The sequence below is a fragment of the Psittacula echo genome (genome assembly GCF_963264785.1).
Source record: "Psittacula echo genome assembly, chromosome: 1".
Classification (NCBI taxonomy): domain Eukaryota; kingdom Metazoa; phylum Chordata; class Aves; order Psittaciformes; family Psittacidae; genus Psittacula; species Psittacula echo.
This window is the reverse complement of record NC_137735.1, coordinates 12,997,798-13,018,621: the sequence shown is the minus strand read 5'-3', so window position 1 is coordinate 13,018,621 and position 20,824 is coordinate 12,997,798. Positions and strand designations below refer to the sequence as shown.

The 20,824-nt window shown below is 39.5% G+C and overlaps 1 protein-coding gene across 1 annotated transcript in view; it reads left to right on the top strand.

Annotated features, from left to right (window-relative positions):
- The window catches only part of WFS1 (wolframin ER transmembrane glycoprotein), a gene marked incomplete at both ends in the record, with an annotated part of 33,986 nt that extends 13,484 nt beyond the window's left edge, over positions 1 to 20,502 (top strand). The window contains 6 exons of the mRNA XM_080626011.1: positions 7,057 to 7,139; positions 11,259 to 11,403; positions 12,258 to 12,428; positions 13,090 to 13,170; positions 16,931 to 17,076; positions 18,694 to 20,502. Coding sequence (XP_080482137.1) covers positions 7,057 to 7,139; positions 11,259 to 11,403; positions 12,258 to 12,428; positions 13,090 to 13,170; positions 16,931 to 17,076; positions 18,694 to 20,502 — 2,435 coding nt within the window. The remainder of the gene's footprint in view (positions 1 to 7,056; positions 7,140 to 11,258; positions 11,404 to 12,257; positions 12,429 to 13,089; positions 13,171 to 16,930; positions 17,077 to 18,693) is intronic.
- Positions 20,503 to 20,824: the final 322 nt, after the last annotated feature.

Genomic DNA, 20,824 nt, shown 5'->3' with positions numbered 1-20,824 from the left:
AGACTCGTTGCAACAAGTCAACCTAACTTCAGTGATACACAATGTATTTCAGTTTTCTATGTTAAGGGTATTGTAAATCCATTCTTCAGAACCTTGTATGAATGTTGAAGAGTTCTTTCAGTTTTATCCCTTGAAGTTCAAAAATTAGGTTTATATGTGTTAATCAATGGTGCTATCTTCCTTCTATGACTTAACAATTTTAAGCAGTGATACCTTGCAATCTCACTTCAACTAATCCCCTACTATGGATGAACTGCCTTTTTGTCAATTTAATTACTAAAGTCAGAGGTAAGGGATAATGATTGAATCCTAACATAGTACTGCATAATCTTCTTTAAAAAACTGAAATGTTTCGTTTTGCAGCATTTCCTATTTCTGATCAAAACTTAACAGAAACGATGAAAATGCCTGCCTATGCTGAAATGAATGCTAGATTTCCATTTAAGCCTATAGCAGCAAAGCTGGAATCTTACTTTATGTAGTCTATGTGCCAAGTAATGTGTGAAGTTTCAGAAAGCAAATAGTAATCATAAATGTTCATCAGCCTGTTTACAATCTACCTATATAAACAGCTGTGCTTAGACTTTTGTATTCTGAGTATTTTTACTGGAGCTGAAAAACATACTTTTAACTGGTAAACAGAAATGGCTCTGGTAATGTTTTGATGTCACGTTTGAAGTCTATCAGTTAATAATGTGCTGTTTTAACTTACTATTCTAAATGCTGCATATGAGCGTGAAACAAACAGGTCAGTTTCATTGTACAAAGTCTTTTTAAGTAAGTGCTTTAATAAAATAGGTTTTAAGTGACAGCTTTGACCTATTAAATTAAAACCCTATTAAATTAAATTATTCAATCAGAAGTGGGTATTTCCGTAGCCCCTCAGAGGTTTAAATACTTTCTGCGATAGAAGAACATAAATGCAGCAGACTTGGGAATACATCTGCTTCATCCTTTTTACATCACAAATAATTGCTTTCTTTTTCCGCTGTTTTTTGAGTGGAGCTGAGGAAATGAAAGGATACCATAGCATTTCATATCTTAAGTGCAAGACTTAATCACACAGAATAATAAAACCAAAACATTAAATTTTATTAATAACATCATTGTTTCAGTATCCACTGAATAACTGGTGTTGAGTGACCTGTCTCTGAAGTGTTCTGGGTTCAGCAGTAGCAGTCATTTTTTCTCCTTCTTAGTAGCTGGTGCAGTGCTGTGGTTTTGACTTTCGGCCTGGGAACAGTGCTGATAACACCAATGTTTTTAGTTACTGCTCAAATGTTTGGCCTGACCAAGGACTTCCTGAGCCTCATGCTCTGCCAGGGAGGAGGGGAAGCCGGGAGGAAGCAGAAACAGGACACCTGACCCAGACTAGCCAAAGAGGTATTCCATACCACAGCACGTCATGCCCAGGATATAACTGAGAGCTACCCGGAAGGGTAGTGCACTGCTGGGTGGGGGTGAGGTACCAGTCGACGGGTCGTGAGGTGTTGTATTCTCTTCCCTTGTTATTTCCTTTATCATTACTATTATTGGTGGTAGCAGTAGTGATTTGTGTTATACCTTAGTTACTGGACTGTTCTTATCTCAACCTGTGGGAGTTACCTTCTTTTGATTCTCTTTCCCATCCTTCCAGGAGTGGGGGGAGGAAGGGGGGGGAGTGAGTGTGAGTGCTGCGTGGCTGGGTTTAAACCATGACAGTTCTTTTTGGTACCCAATGTGGGGCATGAGGGGTTGAAATAACAACAGATCTGACTGGAGTGTGTCTAATCATATTTGTGAAAAGCACTTGTCACAATGCTGATTTATTGGCTCTCAAAGTTGTTGGTTTTGATCTCTCAGTTTCAGTACACTGTACCTTACTTAGAGCCGGTATTTGCTGTGTTAGTGTTTATCAAGTGTGGGCCTTGGGCTAAGGTTCTTGTTTCACTGTACTTTATGGTAATGGCTTGTAATATGGGCAGGCTTCAGCAGCAGGGTGGGATGGACGTGGCCGTGGACTTGTACCTGGCCGTCCCGCTGCTCTTCACCGTCCTGGCCCTCATCCTCACCTCCGTCTTCGTGAGGCTGCGGGGAGCCGAGGGGGAGCGGCCCCGGGAGCTGCCAAGCGGCAGTGGGAGCGGGGCCGGAGGCCGGGAAGGAAGCGGCTGCCGAGCAGCAGGAGGAGGCGGCGGAGGGGCTGAGCCCTGTGGCCGAGCCCAGCCCCGCGGCGGCCGAGAGCATCCTCCGGCAGCTGCCCGCTGGGCCCCACGAGCCCAAGCCCCAGAAGGATGCAGGAGACCCCGCAGCATTTCCCAGCAAGGCAGAGGAGGAAGATCTGGACTCAGAAAAAGCGGAGCTGGTGGTGAGAGAGCCTTCAAGCACAGCAGCTACAGCCCCAGTGACAAGTACAGCAGCATCATTTGAGAGTTCTGAAGGTTTTAAATGGCCTTTGGGTACCCTTGGGACCTGCCTGCTGATTGTGATGGGGATCACCATGCTGGCACACACACAGGGTGTGTTTTACCCACAACCATTTTGTCTGATCTCAAAAGTTAAGCAGAGTCAGGTTTGGGTCTTGTCTAGGGTTAGATGACTGTATAGGAGGACCAAGAGGTTTTCCCCAAGGCTGGACAGTCATGAGTGGCAGAGTGTGTGGGACAGTATGGGCAAGTATCTAGTCCACTGGGCCCCTCCAGTGCTTTGGAAGAGTCAGAGATGGAAGGCAGCTGTATGGAGTCCCCAACAACAAGTTGCATAAACTGCTGCAGGAGAGGGTGAATTATTTTGAGCCTGGTAGGCCCATAACACTTCTGACCATCAGGGCAGAGATGCAACATAGAGATGGACTCATGATCGAGGGGTGGACTTAGCAATAGATACTATTGCCCAGGTTATTCACAAGTGTGAACACTGCACGCAACCTCTCCTGTTCTGAAAGACTGTTACAAGAGATGGATCCCAACATCATGGACCGAATGGACTCAGCAGCTTTATAGGGATTGGTTCATGCACTAAAATAAGAGTGCACTGAGATGAGAGTGGTGGTATATTGAAAATGTGGGATCTGAGCATGACGTGAATGGTATGGAATAAGGGGTGGATACTGTCCTGGGTTCAGCAGTAGCAGTCATTTTTTCTCCTTAGTAGCTGGTGCAGTGTTGTGGTTTTGACTTTCGGCCTGGGAACAGTGCTAATAACACTGATGTTTTAGTTACTGCTCAAATGTTTGTCCTGACCAAGGACTTCCTGAGCCTCATGCTCTGCCAGGGAGGAGGGGAAGCCGGGAGGAAGCAGAAACAGGACACCTGACCCAGACTAGCCAAAGAGGTATTCCATACTACAGCATGTCATGCCCAGGAATGTAACTGAGAGCTACCCGGAAGGGTAGTGCACTGCTGGGTGGGGGCGAGGTATCAGTCAACGGGTCGTGAGGTGTTGTATTTTCTTCCTGTGTTATTTCCTTTATCATTATTATTATTGGTGGTAGCAGTAGTGATTTGTATTATACCTTAGTTACTAAACTGTCCTTATCTCAACCTGTGGGAGTTACCTTCTTTTGATTCTCCTTCCCATCCTTCCAGGAGTGGGGAGAGGAAGGTGGGGAGTGAGTGTGAGTGCTGAGTGGCTGGGTTTAAACCATGACAGAAGGTAAAATTAACCTAATTGGGAACTGAACCACAGAGCAGCCTGGTGATGAACTAAGGTTTACAAAGGGTTGTGGTGGCACAGGAAGAACTACAGCCAAATATTATGTACTAACCACCCTTCCATGTCCTTTTCCTGTCTTAGTTTGTTTCGTATATGAATGTTCCATACCACTTAAAACTTGTGTGCTCTCAGTTGCCTGCTTTCATTTGAATGACTGCAGTTCTTGTGAGCCTTGAATAACTGATAGACTTCATTGGCTTATCTAAATGCACCTGACACACAACAGCTAGTGAAGTCTATTTTAATTGTCATGAAATATACATGAAGTATTATGAGATGAATGTTCCTCTCTTCTGGAAATTTTCATATTCAAGACAGAGTAAAATTTGACATGAAAAAGACATGAGTTTTTAGCAAAGCTGGAAAATAAAAGCTTCTACCTGACAGCATTTGCACTGCAGTACTCTTATGTGGGAGGAATACACATCAAGACATTTTATGACTAAAAACACTCTTAAGAACAAGGGTGATAAGTTTTGAGATCACCGCTTTTTATGGTATTTGTGTGGTGGGTGTGTTTACTCTTGTATAGTATTTTTTCTAGCATAGAGCTGAATTAAAAGAAAGTGTTTGTGTCCATCCTTGTTCCGTAACACACTTTGACTGTAGACCTTAACCTTCTGACGCTGACATCAGTACTTTATGAGACAGTGATTTGATACATCAGCCATGAAGCTTGAGTCGTTCATGCTTTATCTTTTTGCTCATCCTTCAAGCAAAATATTATAATCATGGGAACACTATGATACTAAGCTATTCTAAATTTGATCTCCAAAACACTCCACAACCTGCTCTTCCACCCTTGCCCTTCAACCATGGAACAAACCCACACACATAATTTTAATTAACTATCTGTTATTTATATTTATAGGTCACATGTGAGAGTACATAAAAGTGGTAACTGAGCGGGAGGGATAGGGCAGTAGGTTGAAAATAACAGCAGGAAGCATTCTTCTCCTGGCAATCAGTGCTGTTAGAACAAACATTTCAACAAATTTGCTGCAGTACCAGCACATTCTATTTTCCCAGTGAAGGTGGTAGTTGGACCATAAGGCTGCACATTTTTAATTTTGGCTTTTTTTTTTCTTCTTTTTTTGCCATCTTTGTGAAGAACGTTATTTACATGTTAATCTGCAGCGTAATTCCAATAAAGTGGCTATATCCTGGTGTTGAAGAAACAAAATGGGAATGCTTTACAGTTTTCTATTGTAATAAGCGTTCTTATCTGAAAGGCATTCATCTGAGTAGTAAGAGATGGAAGGGGTCAGAACCATGCCATGCTTCTATGTGTGGCAGGTGGACCAGGAGAGAAACGAAGATCCTTTGTCTGTATAAGCTGCCGTTGTTTTTCTTATTGGTGCTTATATCTGTTTAGCAAACTGTTTTCTATAATTTGCTTTTGTGTATGTGTAAATTCCATTCTAATCAGCAAACACTAGCTTCTGAATGGTATCTCCTACATTGATTTATCCAGAGTATCACCAAAATATTTGTGGTGTTCTCTTCTTAATGTGTAGAAAACCCTGAACAGAAAAAAATCCATTGCTGAGGCAGTCGCTGCTGAAATTTTGATGCAAAATAAGTTAATGAATGTGAAAGCACAGGGAGAAACAATAAAGTATTGCCTTGCCCAACTTTTTTTATTTGGGTGGGGTAGATGGATGAATATTATGTTTCTTTCAAGCAATTTGCTCTTTCTTGTAACTTACTGTTTATTGTTATCAGAGAGCCCCTGACTGATGTCTGCTGGTGTGAGTGGTGCCATCTGGAAAACAGGCTTCTGACTTGTTTAAAGTTCAGTCCTGTAGGTTCTATATCAGGGCAAGGAGATTAAGTGGTTAATTTTGGTGGGATGCTGTTTGCCTATTTTACAGTAATATTTTTACAGCTTTCTGAAAAGATGAAGTCCTAAATGAAAATTATTTTTCATTGTGTGCCTTGTTTTGCCAGACAACATGTTATAATCTGGCATTAGTATTTTTCCAAGGGGAGCTTGGCAGACAAAACTGTGGGACGGTGAAGCAGAAAACTTACTTCATGGTTTGCTCTTGTTAAAATACATCCATTTTAATGAAAGCATTGGCTCGCAGCCTGTTTTTATTTGGAAATAGTCCCAGTAGCAGGGATGCTAAAGAATGTAAGTGGCTTGGTTCTTCAGGAGATGATTTGGAATGGGGTTTATTCTTTGCTGCCCCCTGCCTTTTGAGAAATAGCAGATACTGAATGGCACCTCGGCTAGTAGGGAACTGCTTTCTGGGTTACTGCTGCCGAAATTAGGTAAGGGATGAAATCTGTAACTTTGAGTGGATGTCTGAAGTAACTGACTGCTCTGTCTCCTACAGCTGGAAATTCTGTTTCCCAACCACACTTTCTCATGCTGTATGTGCCCTCAGTATGTAACTATCACACATCCACGGCATGTTTGGTGACCTTGTGAGGTTGTGTGGCATGTACAGGTCAAGCTTTGGCACTTCCTGTTGATTTTGTATCTTCTAACTACAGTTGTAGGTTGGCTGGTAAAGCTGTTACCCTGAATCAGTGGTATTTTGCCCTTTCTTACACTTAATCAACTTAAAGTGTACAAATTGATTTTTCTCTTCAAAATTCTTCCAAACTAATTTATGAGAAGTATCTCATGAAGAAGTAGCAGTCTTGGCCTTTGTCATCTTTTCCTTTAAACTTGCTCTTCATTCATCAAGTAGCAGGTGGCATGATAAAGCTCTCAATTTTTTTTCTTTATGATTGGTGGAGCAATATGCTGCTTTTGAAGAAAAAATTGTTCATATGTGTACAGTAGATAGGAAAGGAGGAAACAATTAGCTGCAATTGTGGAGCTAGAAGCAAAATAGGTTTATAAGGTGTAACCACTGTTAGTTTCTGTATGCTGTTGGGGCTGAGGAGTTGAGCTTTCAAATATACTGGGCATGGTTTAAAGGCTAGTTAGTTTTTCAAAACTCCTGAAAAGGCTCTGCTACTAAATAAAGTGGCTGCCAGGTGAAAGACTGAAGTGCCATCAAGAATAAGAGTAACAGTAGTACAAAAGCTGTTCTGTACTACATGTTCCACATGTGCTTATGTTTATTGTAATGCATGTTCTATTGAGAAATGAATTCTGTGGAAGTAAATGAGAAACTGTAAACTTTGTGTCATTCTGTGGCTGCTATCAAATAACGTAATGGAAAATATGCTGAAGTACAACAACTGAGATAAATATTGTAACGAGTTAATTTCCACTGTTCTTGCAAAACACTCCTGTTGGATTTTTGAGATACATTCCTTTAATTCTTTAACCACGTATAACAATGATTCAGAAAATACTTTCAAATATTGCTAGTAAACATTTTTCTTTATCAAATTAATTTATAGAGGGCATGAAGGAAGAACCTGAAGTGCTTTTTGAGGAACTGCTTGAGAGGGCCAAAGCTGGAGAACCCAAAGCACAAACAGAGGTAATTTTGCATGCTTTTTGTCCTGTCTTCACACAGTATCACAGCATGCTAGAGATTGGAAGAGACCTCAAAAGACCATCTAGTCCAGTACCCCTGCCAGAGCAGGAACACCTAGATGAGGTTACACAGGAATGTGTCCAGGCGGGTTTTGAATGTCTCCAGAGAAGGAGACTCCACAACCCCCCTGGGCAGCCTGTTCCAGTGTTCCGTCACCCTCACTGAGAAGAAGTTTCTTCTCAAGTTTAAGTGGAACCTCTTGTGTTCCAGTTTGTACCCACTACCCCTTGTCCTATCATTGTTTGCCACTGAGAAGAGCCTGGCTCCATCCTCGTGACACTCCCCCTTTATATATTTATATACACTAATAAAGTCACCCTCAGTCTCCTCTTCTCCAAACTATAGAGACCCAGCTCCCTCAGCCTTTCCTCATAAGGGAGATGCTCCACTCCCTTAATCATCTTAGTTGCCCTGCGCTGGACTCTCTCCAGCAGGTCCCTGTCCTTCTTGAACTGAGGGGCCCAGAACTGGACACAATATTCCAGATGTGGTCTCACCAGGGCAGAGTAGAGGGGAAGGAGGACCTCTCTCGACCTACTGACCACCCCCCTTCTAATACACTCCAGGATGCCATTGGCCTTCTTGGCCACAAGGGCACAGTGCTGGCTCATGGTCATCCTGCCATCCACTAGGACCCCCAGGTCCCTCTCCCCTGCACTGCTCTCTAACAGGTCATTCCCCAACCTATACTGGAACCTGGGGTTGTTCCTGCCCAGATGCAGGACTCTACACTTTCCCTTGTTATATTTCATCAAGTTATTCCCTGCCCAACTCTCCAGCCTGTCCAGGTCTCGCTGGATGGCAGCACAGCCTTCTGTCTTGTTTACTTTTAATTCCAAAAGTAGCACTGCCTGCTGAAGAAGTATTATCTCTTGTTTTGTTGAACTGTATCTGTTTTGTTCTTAAACTATTCAAAGAAAGGTGATGCCAGATGGTTTCTCTGCCTGGAGAAATGCTGCTTGTTTGGGAGCATTAATGGCTTCAGGTCCAACTCTTGAGTGAGATTTTAGGTCGCATGTGGAAACAGGGAGAGTGAGCTGAGAGTATGGAGAAGAAACAGAACTGCACATGCCAAATTGTTACTTGTGGAGGTGTGAAGATAGGGACTGTTAGATGCTGTTGGTTCAGCCCTGAACCACTATATACAGAGATCCCAGAACTCTTAGGCTGGACGCTATGGAGGAAAGTGTCATTGAGGTGCTTTAGCAGGAACAGAGGTTGGTTGATGTTTTGCTCTTACAGCATTTCTCTGTAGAATTAACACATTTTAGAAAAGAAGCCCCATCTCATTTCCTTAAAGTAGCTATGTTTAGTTGTGTAATGGCAGATATAATTTATTTAATAATGGTAGTTCTGTCCCTGTATGTGTTAGCACTTTAGGTGTCCTTTAGATTTTAGACAAAATTTACCAGTTTTCCACTGCATTCCATTGTCTGCTCTATTGGTCTAGTATAAACAGCTTAACATTGTTTAAACCAGTTTTAATTCATGTTTTACTTGGTTAGTGTTTTCCTTGAGCATTCTTTTCCAGCCTCAGCTTTCCTGGCAAAAGGGAGTGGTTATGGTCTCCTGCATGCTCATTGATGGTTTGGGTTTCTTCCCCCAGGATCACCACTAGTTTTGCAAGTAAATATAGAAGGTGGGGATTGTCAAGAAATCCTTTTAAAACTGGTAAAAAAAGCTCCAACAGGGCAGTGCCAGACTGGCTTCCGACTCCCATCTCAAGTTGTTTGAGGGGCAGACTGTCCTTGGAGTTGTAACCTGAGAGTAGCAAATTCTTCCCTTTGAAACAGCCGGTGGCTTTTCTGAGAATGAGGCTTTAGCCTTGAAGGGATGACTGACGTAAAATCCACATTTTGGATCTACTCATCCACACTAAGGAAAGATTACATAACAAATTTTCTTAACTGGAAGCTAATCCTGAAAGAATATTTATGGAGCTGTTTAAGTCAGTTATGTATGCATATGTTTGTATATAAATAGTGGGAGTTTTTTTCCTTCTCAATTCATTCCACCTTCACTCACTTCCTTTAGATCTTTTGCTGCATACACTTTCTATTCCCACACAATAATAGGATTCTTGTCATAAGAGATCCAGCATACTGTTCTGCTTCAGTATGCACTCAGGATGAATTGACTGCCTGAAAAGGAATCCCAAATACAGTCATTTCTTTTCTATGCAATCAAATGTCATTTCCCTTGTGGAGAGGGTATTAACTTTTAGTTTTAAAAACCCTAAAGAAATATGGTTCTTCTCTTTCATTGTATACATACTTCTAGAATCAATTAGAAGCATCTATTTTTATATCTTACCTTTGTAGGAGTACAAATGAGAAGCTGAGATGGTACTGTTGTGCTGTTCAATAATAATTACAAAGTCAAACACAGGAAATCACTCTGTTCACTGGCTTATAGTTATTACTATGAGTTTATTGAGAAATTACCATGCAGTGACTATGGAGATACATACACTCTGAGTGGCTGTCAACCTGTATTACCTAGCTTTATATAGTTAGTTTATTGAGAAATAACTGTATAGCAGTTATGTACATGAGACACCCACAGATGGAATTCTGTAACGGAGAAAAGGCAGCTCTGTGTCTTTAACTGGAGGATCTCTATAAGGGAACTGCTAGAGATAATCACCTCAGGCACACAGGTGAGACCAGCCTTTGAATAAGTACAGTATGAAGATCTGTGTTAGCCCATTATCAGCTATGACTACATTTTGGTTTTAGCTCAAATGAAAGAGACTGTCCCAGACTGCTTAAATGATAAATCTGAGGTTAACACCTTTTCCCATCAGTTCTTCCTCCTTTGATTGCTGCAGGGAACTTTGCAGCTCTCTTCAGGTGGTTCCCTGTAGGGGCTTTGCTGTGACAGTGAGAAGTAACTGTTGCTCTCTGTTATTGAGAGCGCTGATAGACCTTCCAGTAGTATTTCATGGAAAGCCTTTATGTTTGCTGTTGGGCTTGGAGATGGTTTGTTTTTTCTTTCCCTACCAAAACTTTTAACATACACAAAAGCTTTATATAACTTTATAATCTTTTTATAACTTTATAATCCAAATAAAGGGAAAATATTTTCTGTGTGCTCGGATTTTGTGGGTGGGTTCTGAGAGAATAATTTTAATGAGAAAATCTTCATGCTGAACTTAAGAAACAACCTCCCAAAACCCTCAGAATGTCCCAAAAAATACTAAAACCAAAACAAACATAAACCTGCATCTGTCATAAAACAGGTGTTATGTTATCCTTTTGTTTGTGCAGTAGCCTTATGCAATGCAACTAATTCCAAAATCTGCTAACTGATGAGTTTCTATGTCCAAGAGATCCTTAAGAACTTAAAAGCTGCATCATTAAGTCCTGCTTAAAGTCCTTAAAGCTTTGCTCAGTCTCGATAGTTACCAATATAAACATGTTCAAGAAAGCTGTTCTTGTCAGAGGATGTTATTTATCGTGTAACTTGTTCAGGCAGTTTCTTTGTGAAATAAATAGTTGAAGTCATATCTGCAGCTGGGTGATAAAGGTGATAAATTACTCAATTGCTGAAATTTCCTTTTTGTTGTTCTTTTTTTTGTTTTTTCATCTCATGATCTCTTCTTGGTTTGCCACTGTATCCGTGTGCTGCCTGTTGAGCTCTGGCATGACTTTGTAATCAGTGTTTTGTTCTGACTTTTGGATTACTTAATCCAACTTTTTTTCTTATTTCTATAAGTTTTTGAGTAGCTTCACTGTATGTGCAGTGAATGTGATCACTATGATATCTACCCAATGCCTATCTATGTAGAAGTTGTTGAAGCAGTCACTTCAGTGTATGAAAGAGCTAAAAGGCTGGAGACCTAACCTCTACTGGAAGGAAAAGATCTTTTTGATTATACCAGTCTGTTTAATCTATGTGGGAATCATGTGAATTATTAATCTTTCAATGGGAGGAGCAAATGTTTTGACCTTTTGTTTAGAGAGAATTTATTCTAGCCGAGTTCCAGGAAACAGGAGGAGAGAGACAGAGAGTAGAGTATATTTCAGTAACTGAAGGAATTCTGTTTCCTACTTATTGTAGATGGGGAAACACTTCTTAAGATTAGCAGAAGAGGAAGATGAAGAACTTAACAATTGCAGTGCAGTTGACTGGTTCATCCTTGCTGCTAAGCAGGGTCGAAGAGAAGCTGTCAAACTGTTGCGTAGATGCCTGGCAGACAGAAGAGGTATGGATTATCTGAGACTTCTTGCCTGTGCTTCCCACTTTATCTGAAGTAATACTATATTTATTGTAACACTGAAAAGAGGAGTTAAAATAAGATGGGAATGTTCATGGTAAAATTATGTGAGTAGTTGTTGACAGTCTGTTCAAATAGTTGGTTTAAAAAGCATTAATTACTGATGCTACTCATAAAACCATGTATATTGATTATTTGCTGGAATTCCTTCACGGAATTCATGCTTGTTCTTCCCCTTCCCACCTTTCACTGAAGCTTGTTTTTCTTTGACCATGAAGGTCATATATAACCACACACCACCTACATATCTGCTGTTGTTTCATTCTTTGCCCCTGTCCAACCCCTCTCCAAACTGGTCTTTTTCACTGTTTTCTCCCACTTAAAGGTTCATATCTTTCTTTATGCTACTTCCCATGCTTGGAATGGTCTCTTAACCGTGAACTATCTGAACTCTTATTTCTGGGGGGGAGGAGGAGGGAGGAACCAAACCAGAAAACTCAACAAAACAACTTTCATTAAGCTGTTGCTGCTTGTTACATGTCAACCATGCATATCCACACTACCTTTTTGCTTGAATAGCTGTACTTCAAAAGTTGAAGCAAGGCATAAGGATAATGCATGTCTTGCACAGTCTTTGGAGTACATTTTAAACTTAAGCGATGTGATTAGATTTAAATAAGCAATGGGCACAAAGAGCATTTGTGCAGTTTACTGAGGTGGTCAAGATATGGATGAAATTTGAAAAGTTCTAGTCTAAACTGGGAAAAATAAATTGTGGGCAAATCTGTCATTCCTGCAAGGGTGTGGGATAATAGTATGTAATGTGTTTTTCTTTTCTTGAGGTATTACTTCTGAGAATGAGCAAGAAGTGAAAAAGTTATCTTCTGAGACTGACTTGGAGAGAGCTGTGAGGAAAGCAGCCTTAGTCATGTATTGGAAATTAAACCCAAAAAAGAAGAAGCAATTAGAAGTTTCTGAACTACTGGAAAATGTTGGGCAAGTTGACAATGAAGGTTTGTTGACAATGAATGAACTGATTTGTGGTATTGCTCCAATACAGACTGTCAGGCAGAATACAGCTAAAAACTTAAAGGGCCTTATAAAAAATCAGATATGAGGTAACAGTAAATGTATGAGCTACTTAAGAAAAAGTAACATTAACAACTTGTAACTGGCTTACTAACTGTGCTCTCTGGACCAATAGTTAGTTCACAGAGGCCTGCCAACTCTTGCTGTAGCTGTGATTCAATTAAGTACCCATTAAAGTGACCAAGTGTTAAAAATATCTTCATTTGGCATGTGCTGTCCTTGAAAAGTAATTTTAATGCCTTTACTCGGTTTGATTATTTACTTATTTATCTCTTAACAGTCATCCTGATAATATCTTACTAGATAATTTCAATTTACAAACCCAGTCTTCAAGATACCTGTCTCACTCTGCTCTTACAGCAGTATATCTTAACTATATCAATGCTATTCCCTTTTCCAATACAGTAATAGGGGTATATAAAGCTATATAGCCACTCCTTACCTGTTTATATGTACATTTGTCTTTTTCCTGACTTTGAGAAAATAACATTCTCCAGATACCACAGTTTGAAGAACATTCCAGTTATTTTTTGATCACTTTAATTGACTGCTTTGATTTTCCATTGACTTCTGTTATTGAACCAGATGGTGAGAAGCAACCTGGCCCACTCCCAAAGTCGGTGCAGAAGCAGAGAAGAATGCTGGAGCGGTTAGTGAGCTGTGAATGTGAGTGCATGCTGCTGCTTTCAGTCTTTGCATGTGGTTTTGGTTTCTATTTTGTTTTGCTAAGCAATTTTGTGCTGCCAGAGTAGGAATGTATAGGAAGTTTGGATTGATGTAAACCAACAGTGTCAATTTATTATATGTGCATGGTAAATACCTGATCTGTATGTGATGTTACAGAAGACATCACCATTACAGTCAACTTGTCAGTGATTAGTATTCTAAGAGGAGTTTGCATGTCAGTTGTTATTTTTATTTTCTTGACCTTTCAGCACTGTATACAAGTCTGTTCAGCAAAAAAAACCCAACTCTTTGCACTTTCATTTTTCTTTTAAACTGTAGTAACCTTTCTGATTACAAGATGGAAACTAATTATGCAACCATTTAATGCAGACAGATCCCTCATTCTATTTGCCTTGGTTCTGTTTGCCATTCCTTTATAATTAATGTTTGTCTTTTCATATTTTCATATTTGTTTAAGAAATTATGTAGGAAAGATGCAATGCACCAAGATATTTCTTTCATAACATAGGAGCAGATAGTTCATGTAGTGGAGAGAATTAAACCACTCAACACACACAGTCAGACTTGTAGACCCAAATCTGTGAGTTTTGCAAGGTATGTTGTGGTGGGGGTTGGAGTTGAAATAGAGTTCTCCTCTTTAGGTAAGCCTTGCTTACCTAAAAAATGCTGATATGCTGCTGGGACTTCAGGAGAAAAGTCAAGTTCTTATATGAAGAAAATGAATTCTAAACAATGCAGGATATGTGTTTTTTCAAGAAGTTGCAGACATATAATTATGGTATATAACATAAGGTTTGATTAATCATTGTTTGGAAAATCTCACTTCCTTGAAATGCAGAGGTCATATGAAATAGTTCGTGTGCAATCTGGATCAGTTTTTGAAGAGCACTTTTAAATATTGCAAAGCATATTACTTAATAGTACCTCTATAGTTGAGAATACATGTAATTAAAGCATTGTATGTGGATCAGTGAACCGAATCTGGGGGTCTGCAAGTTTAAATTCCTTGAAAGATCAGATGTACATTTCATTAGATTAGGTCAGTTTGGCGTTCACCTTCAAGGATTGTGTTCACTATGCAGGTGACTTATGGAAATAACATTCCTAAGAAGAATGGTGTATTTCAGTTTTACATTAACTTTCATGAAAGTAAAACAGGAGGAGACACATGGACAGGTTTATATAAGTAAGGAAGGAGGTGATGGGAGAAATAGTATTTTGGAGACTGTGCTTCTGGTCCTGTCAAAACTTCTGCGAGAGGAGGTCAGCTGTTCTTGTGACTTGTTTGCCACTTTCCGGAAAGCTAGAAATAGTCCTTCAAGGGTGAGACCGTTGTGTTTCATTGTCCAGTCACTGTATCATGAGTTCATTGGAGCTATGTTACATTGGTCCTTAGTGGACAACACTAATGTTCTTTCCATCCCTTAACTGAACAGGACATGCTGGATAGAGCGAGCACAAAGCAGGTCATTTTGTTCTGGATTCTTCAGTAATTCAGAGAGTGTCAGGAAAGGACCTAGCAATTTCTTTTTTTTTTTTTTTTTTTTTTTTGAAGGTTTAAGTGGCAAGTAAAATAATGGGAGAGTAAATGAACCTACAGGTAAGTGTAGGCAGAAATTGATGTGCATATTTTTCTTATTTCTATGGCGAATGGGGGAGACAGGGGAATTTGTAAGAACCAAATTGAAGAAAAAAAAATCTCTGAATAATAAAGTAGGGTCTATAGCATACGCTTTTTATATCAATTTTAGAGACGCTTGGATGACAAAATACTAATAACATTTAAAACCGAAAAGTTTTCATCAAACACTTAAAGTAGGAGTTAAGCTGTTACCTCTTCTCTGGAGAGCTTTTATCTTTTCATGGATGAACAAGACAGCATTTACTTCTCTGATCCACTGAGCTTCTCCAGTCATCTTGCTAGCAGGAGATTCTTCCTGCAGTTTTAATATATTGCCAATATTTGGAGATAATTTTTGAGCCACATACATGCTTGCAGATATCTGATCTGGGCTATCCTTAGCGGAGGTATAAACAGAACATTAGATCTGACATTGTCAGTGGACAGTTGTTCCGTGCCTGTGAGTATACTTGTCATTACACTTGATAGATTGTCTGTACATAGTAAGTTAAAACTCCTTCCTTCTCAGGATGTCCCATGGTCCTGTAAAAGTGCTGTTGAGGAATTTTTGTGAGGTTCTGACCTTGTCTGCATGCTGATTCCACACCAAAATACTATCTTACCACTGTATATTGTCCCGATAAGACAATAAATTTAGATGACAGGTTTGGCATTAGGCTTGATCTGACTGCACCAAGATAGCTAAGATGTCTCACTGATTTCAGGTGCAAGTGCTATTGCCTTTCAGTCTGGGAATTATAAGAATAGTTAGCAAGAATAAATCCTTTCTTGGTTGTTTGAAGGCATGCCAGATGGTATTTTGTGGAACATGCAGGTTCATGCAATGGTGGAGGGAATAAAAGTCCAAGCAAAAGGCAACATTCATGTTGTAAGATTAAAGCAAAGGATAGATAGATTGCAAGCTGCTGTTTTTCTGTTGAACTTTCTAACACCCCTTTTCCTGTAGCAAGTATCTCACCACAAATGCTTTATTTTGTTCTGTATCTACAGTGTTTTCAATACTAAATACTGATATATTCCTATGTAAGTTCTATAAATGTAGCATTTAAAATAATTTATTAAAGGGTTCAAACCCACTATTCCTCTGATTCTAAATTTAGTGCAGCAGTTCAGTTTCCTGTATCTTTAAAATCTCAAACTAGTACTAAGCAGGCCAGTTTTCACACCTGTGTATCAGCTGACTAGCTAAATTTACTGTGTAGGAGTTGTGTTACAGATTTTTGTCGTTCAAAAGTCTTTCATATATACAGCAATGTCATTTGCTTTAATGTATGGAACAAAGTTGCTGCTAATTATCCTTCTTTACAAATGACATCAAACTTGTCTACTATAGAAATGAGCTAATCCATGCTAATGTAAGGAACTGGCTGTGCAGTTTGGAGCAGTGTATAAATCGTTTTCTGTCTTGCAGCATCCCTACAGTTTTCAGAAGTAACCTCTTGCCTCCCTTCTGCTCACAAGAGTGGATAAGGATCTTCAGGGCAGAGTGGTACATTTGCCTCTGTGCACAACTAAGTGAAGCATTTTGTTACTGACTGTTTGGTTTAGATCACAGGTGATATTGTTGATACAGTTTGGGGAAGGCCATTTGTATAGACACACAGCAGAGTAAATTAATACACTGTAAATAATCTCCTTTAAGTCTTGTAGATGTGAATAATTGGGCATTTACCATAATTATATATCTGCAATTTCTAAACTCAGAAAAATGACAATATGTTAAATGCCAAATTAGAAGTCAGTTTTTCAGTTAATAACATACAGATAATTCATTACTGTTCCTGTACAATTCTTTGCTTTCAGTGTGGCTTTTGGTTAAAGATGGCTCTCAAGCAGTTGCAAAAGATATAATATGACTTAGAACTGTTTGACCTAATCCAGTAGTCTTTTTTTTTCTTGCAATACTTGCAGATAAGATACGTTCACACACTCTGTTCTCCTGCTTAGTGTTATAATAAACTTACCTGCTGATCTGATAAGATTTAGAGTAGTCGTATGTTGCTGGCACAAGCACGGATGTCAGAACAAGTGGCAGCACATAATCCATAAGGTGTTGTAGTGATGATATTTATTCAATGTCTGTGTTTTATCTTATAGCTAAAAAATTTATTGCTTTGGATGACTTTGTTGAAATTACCAAGAAGTATGCAAAGGGAATCATCCCATCTAACCTGATCGTGCACGAAGAGGAAGATGATGAATTGGCAGGGAAGACTCCTGAAGAGCTACCCCTGCGACTGAAGGTAAAAAGACAATACTGAATAGGTTATGTTGAAGGGCTCTTAACTTAGGCATTTCGGTCAAGACAGAATTGACTTGCACTTGACTCTCAGAGCTGATGTTTAGTCTATATAAGTCAGCACAAAAATTGCTGCTGTAATTTCTTTTTGGACTTGAATTCATATATATGTTTGCAGTTTCATACATGAGAGTCATAAATTTAAGAGAAGGGAGTAGTTATTTTCCCTAGAAGAGGGCAATCTGCCTTCATTACATCTCAGCAAGAATTTGACTGTCCCTATCATAAATGTCGTATTTTTATTACAGATGTCATGATATGCTTCATATCATACCTATTTAAACAGGAGCAAGCAGGCAGAAAAAACACCCATAGCCTTGAGGTGTGAAAAGGTTCTATTATGAAGGAATTCAAGAACAGCAGAACTTGCTGTTAGTTTCTACACTGATACTTCACTAGGTATTGAAAGTAAAAAGGGAAATTGAAGTGCCTGCATTCATACTGGTATAAATTTCAAGCCAGGTAGGGGGGTTCTAGCTGCTGATGTGAGAGGTTTTGTTGTAATTGTTGTCATTTTGTTGTCCATTATCATATGGTAGGGTGGAAAAAAAGAAGGATGAGGGGTATGTCTTTCCAGTATTTTGAATAACTAATACTCTGAAAGAGATACATTTACAAAGAAGAATATGGGACACCTTTGCTAATAAATAAACTTATGCCGAAGTCGTTGTGGGTTGCCCCAGTTAGTCACAGCGCACAGATCTTTGCTGAAACATTCTTTGTCTTTCCCTTGAACTAATTAATCTAAAAGCCTGAGTTCTGAGAAGACATAAAAACTATCTTTATATGGAGGAAGGAGGATTGTTTGTAGCATCTAACAGGCAGGTGCAGTATTTGAGTATGTGTTTGAAAAATCGTGTACCTTTTTATTGATCCTATGTAAAGTGTGTGGTTGGTCACAGGGAGAGGATTCAATTCAGCAATTCTTCTGTTCTCTGGTGACTGTGTTGGAAAATACCACATCAGATAGGTAGTTTTAAGATCCTGTACAGTTACTGTTCTGGAGTTAAAAGAATCCCTAAACGTGTAGTAATTATAGTTAAAAATATTTATGCTGCTTCCAAATGATACTTTGATAGCTGTATCTTTAGCTGCTTGGGAAGAATTGTTTTAAAGATAAACCACAGCTGTAAAGACTTCCTGTAAGTGCATATGAATCATATGCACCACTTCCTGTAGTATATATGTGTATCACAATATATAGCATGATCCTTGCAGAACAATGGCAAAGTTAAGTGCTTTAAAGCTACACTACTCACAGCTCAGGTGATAAGCTAAGAGTACAAAACTGGAGCCGTGTAGTTTATCTTCAGTATGAAGTTAGCAGAGCAGAATATTTGACTAGGAAGCCATTTAATTATGTGTGTCAAAGGTAATGAAATACATCTTTCAAGAAATCAAAATCGCCTCTGAGCTTCATCTGACTGAATTAATCAAAATAAAGCTAATAATCTCAAAGTAATCTAATTTCAACTTTCATCTGAAATATGAATCTTTTCATGTCAGCTGATGTTAGACAACTGACTGCCCATAAATAAAATGCTTCTTTCTGTCTTTCCAGGTTGTAAAATATCCACTTCATGCCATTATGGAAATTAAGGAATACCTGATAGATATTGCATCAAAGGCAGGAATGCATTGGCTGTCTACCATTGTTCCAACACACCATATCAATGCTCTCATATTTTTCTTCATCATCAGTAACCTGACAATTGAGTTTTTTGCCTTCATTATTCCATTAGTCATATTCTATTTGTCCTTCATTTCTATGGTGATTTGCACACTGAAAGTTTTTCAGGACAGTAAAGCTTGGGAAAACTTCCGCACGTTGACTGACTTACTGCTTCGTTTTGAACCAAACCTAGATGTTGAGCAAGCTGAGGTGAACTTTGGATGGAATCACTTAGAGCCATATATCTATTTTTTACTCTCAGTATTCTTTGTCATTTTTTCCTTCCCTATAGCAAGCAAAGACTGCATACCATGCTCAGAATTAGCTACCATCTCAGTTTTCTTCACAGTGACAAGTTACATGAGTTTAAGCACTTGTGCAGAACCTTACACACGAAGAGCATTAATGACTGAGATAGCAGCAGGTTGCTTATCCCTATTGCAGGTATTACCTGGGAATTTTGGCTACTTGCAATTTTTGGGTAAAACATTCTTTACTGTTCCTGTAGGCCATTTCTTTGTGATAAACGTGAGCATCCCATGCCTTCTGTTTTTGTACTTGTTCTACCTTTTCTTTAGAATGGCACAACTACGGAATTTTAAAGGCACCTACTGCTACCTGGTCCCATATCTGGTCTGCTTTATGTGGTGTGAACTCTCCGTGGTCATTCTGCGGGAGTCCTCTGGCATTGGGCTCGTTCGTGCGTCAATCGGTTATTTTCTCTTTCTCTTTGCACTCCCAGTGCTAGGTGTAGGCATTGCACTGATGTGTCTTATCCATTTCATTAAGTGGTTTGTGTCTCTGGAGCTCATGAAAATTTTAGTGACTCTCATTTTGTGTACTGTTCCTTTGCTCTTCCGCTGGTGGACAAAAGTTAACTTCTCTGTAGTGGAAATGTTTAAATCCCTCACTCGTAGCTCAATTGTGAAACTCATTCTAGTGTGGATTACAGCTGTAGTGTTGTTCTGTTGGTTCTATGTGTATCGATCAGAGGGAATGAAAGTTTACAACTCCACCTTGACGTGGAATCAGTATTCTTTCCTCTGTGGACCCCGGTCGTGGAAGGAGACAAACATGGCCCGCACTCAGATTCTATGTAGTCACCTGGAAGGTCACAGAGTGACATGGACTGGGCGGTTCAAGTATGTGCGTGTGACAGAAATAGACAATAGTGCAGAATCTGCAATAAATATGCTTCCACTTTTTATTGGTGATTGGATGAGATGCTTGTATGGTGAAACGTACCCTCTCTGTGACCCCAAAAATGTTACACTAGAGGAGGAAGAATTGTGTCGTCTCAAGTATTTGACAAAGCATAACTGCCACATGAAAATGTTTGATCGGTACAAATTTGAAATAACTGTGGGCATGCCTTTCAGTAGCAAAAATGGAACCAAGTCTATAGAGGAGGATGATATAACCAAAGATATTGTGCTGAAGGCAAGCAGTGAGTTTAAAAAAGTGTTGTTGAACTTGAGGCAAGGGAGTATAATTGAATTCAGCACAATTCTGGAGGGCCGTCTTGGCAGTAAATGGCCTGTCTTTGAACTGAAAGCAATCACTTGCTTGAATTGCATGTCTAAACTCTTACCTGCAGGGAGGCATGTGAAAATAGAGCAAGACTGGAGGAGCACAGTACATACAGCCATTAAATTCGCTTTTGATTTTTTCTTCTTCCCATTCCTGTCAGCTGCATAATGAGCTCTCATCTTGGTTCAGTGGTATCTTCAGTGTACGCTGCATTTACACTATCAAAGGGTTGGCTTCTTAAAAGGTTAGGGAAAAAAAAAACCAAAAACCAAAGCCACCTTCCTGTAGCAATGCTCAAAATGTATGCTACTGTAGAGCATTGGTTGAGTTTTGTAAGTGTACACGCTGTATCCTGACTTTGAACCCTGTATGACTGAAGTAATATATACTGGTTTAATACTACAAATGAATACAGGGGATTGCTGCTGACTAATTGCATGGAGACTATTTTGTCCACAATGGATATATATTTGCCTGTGATACGATGTTA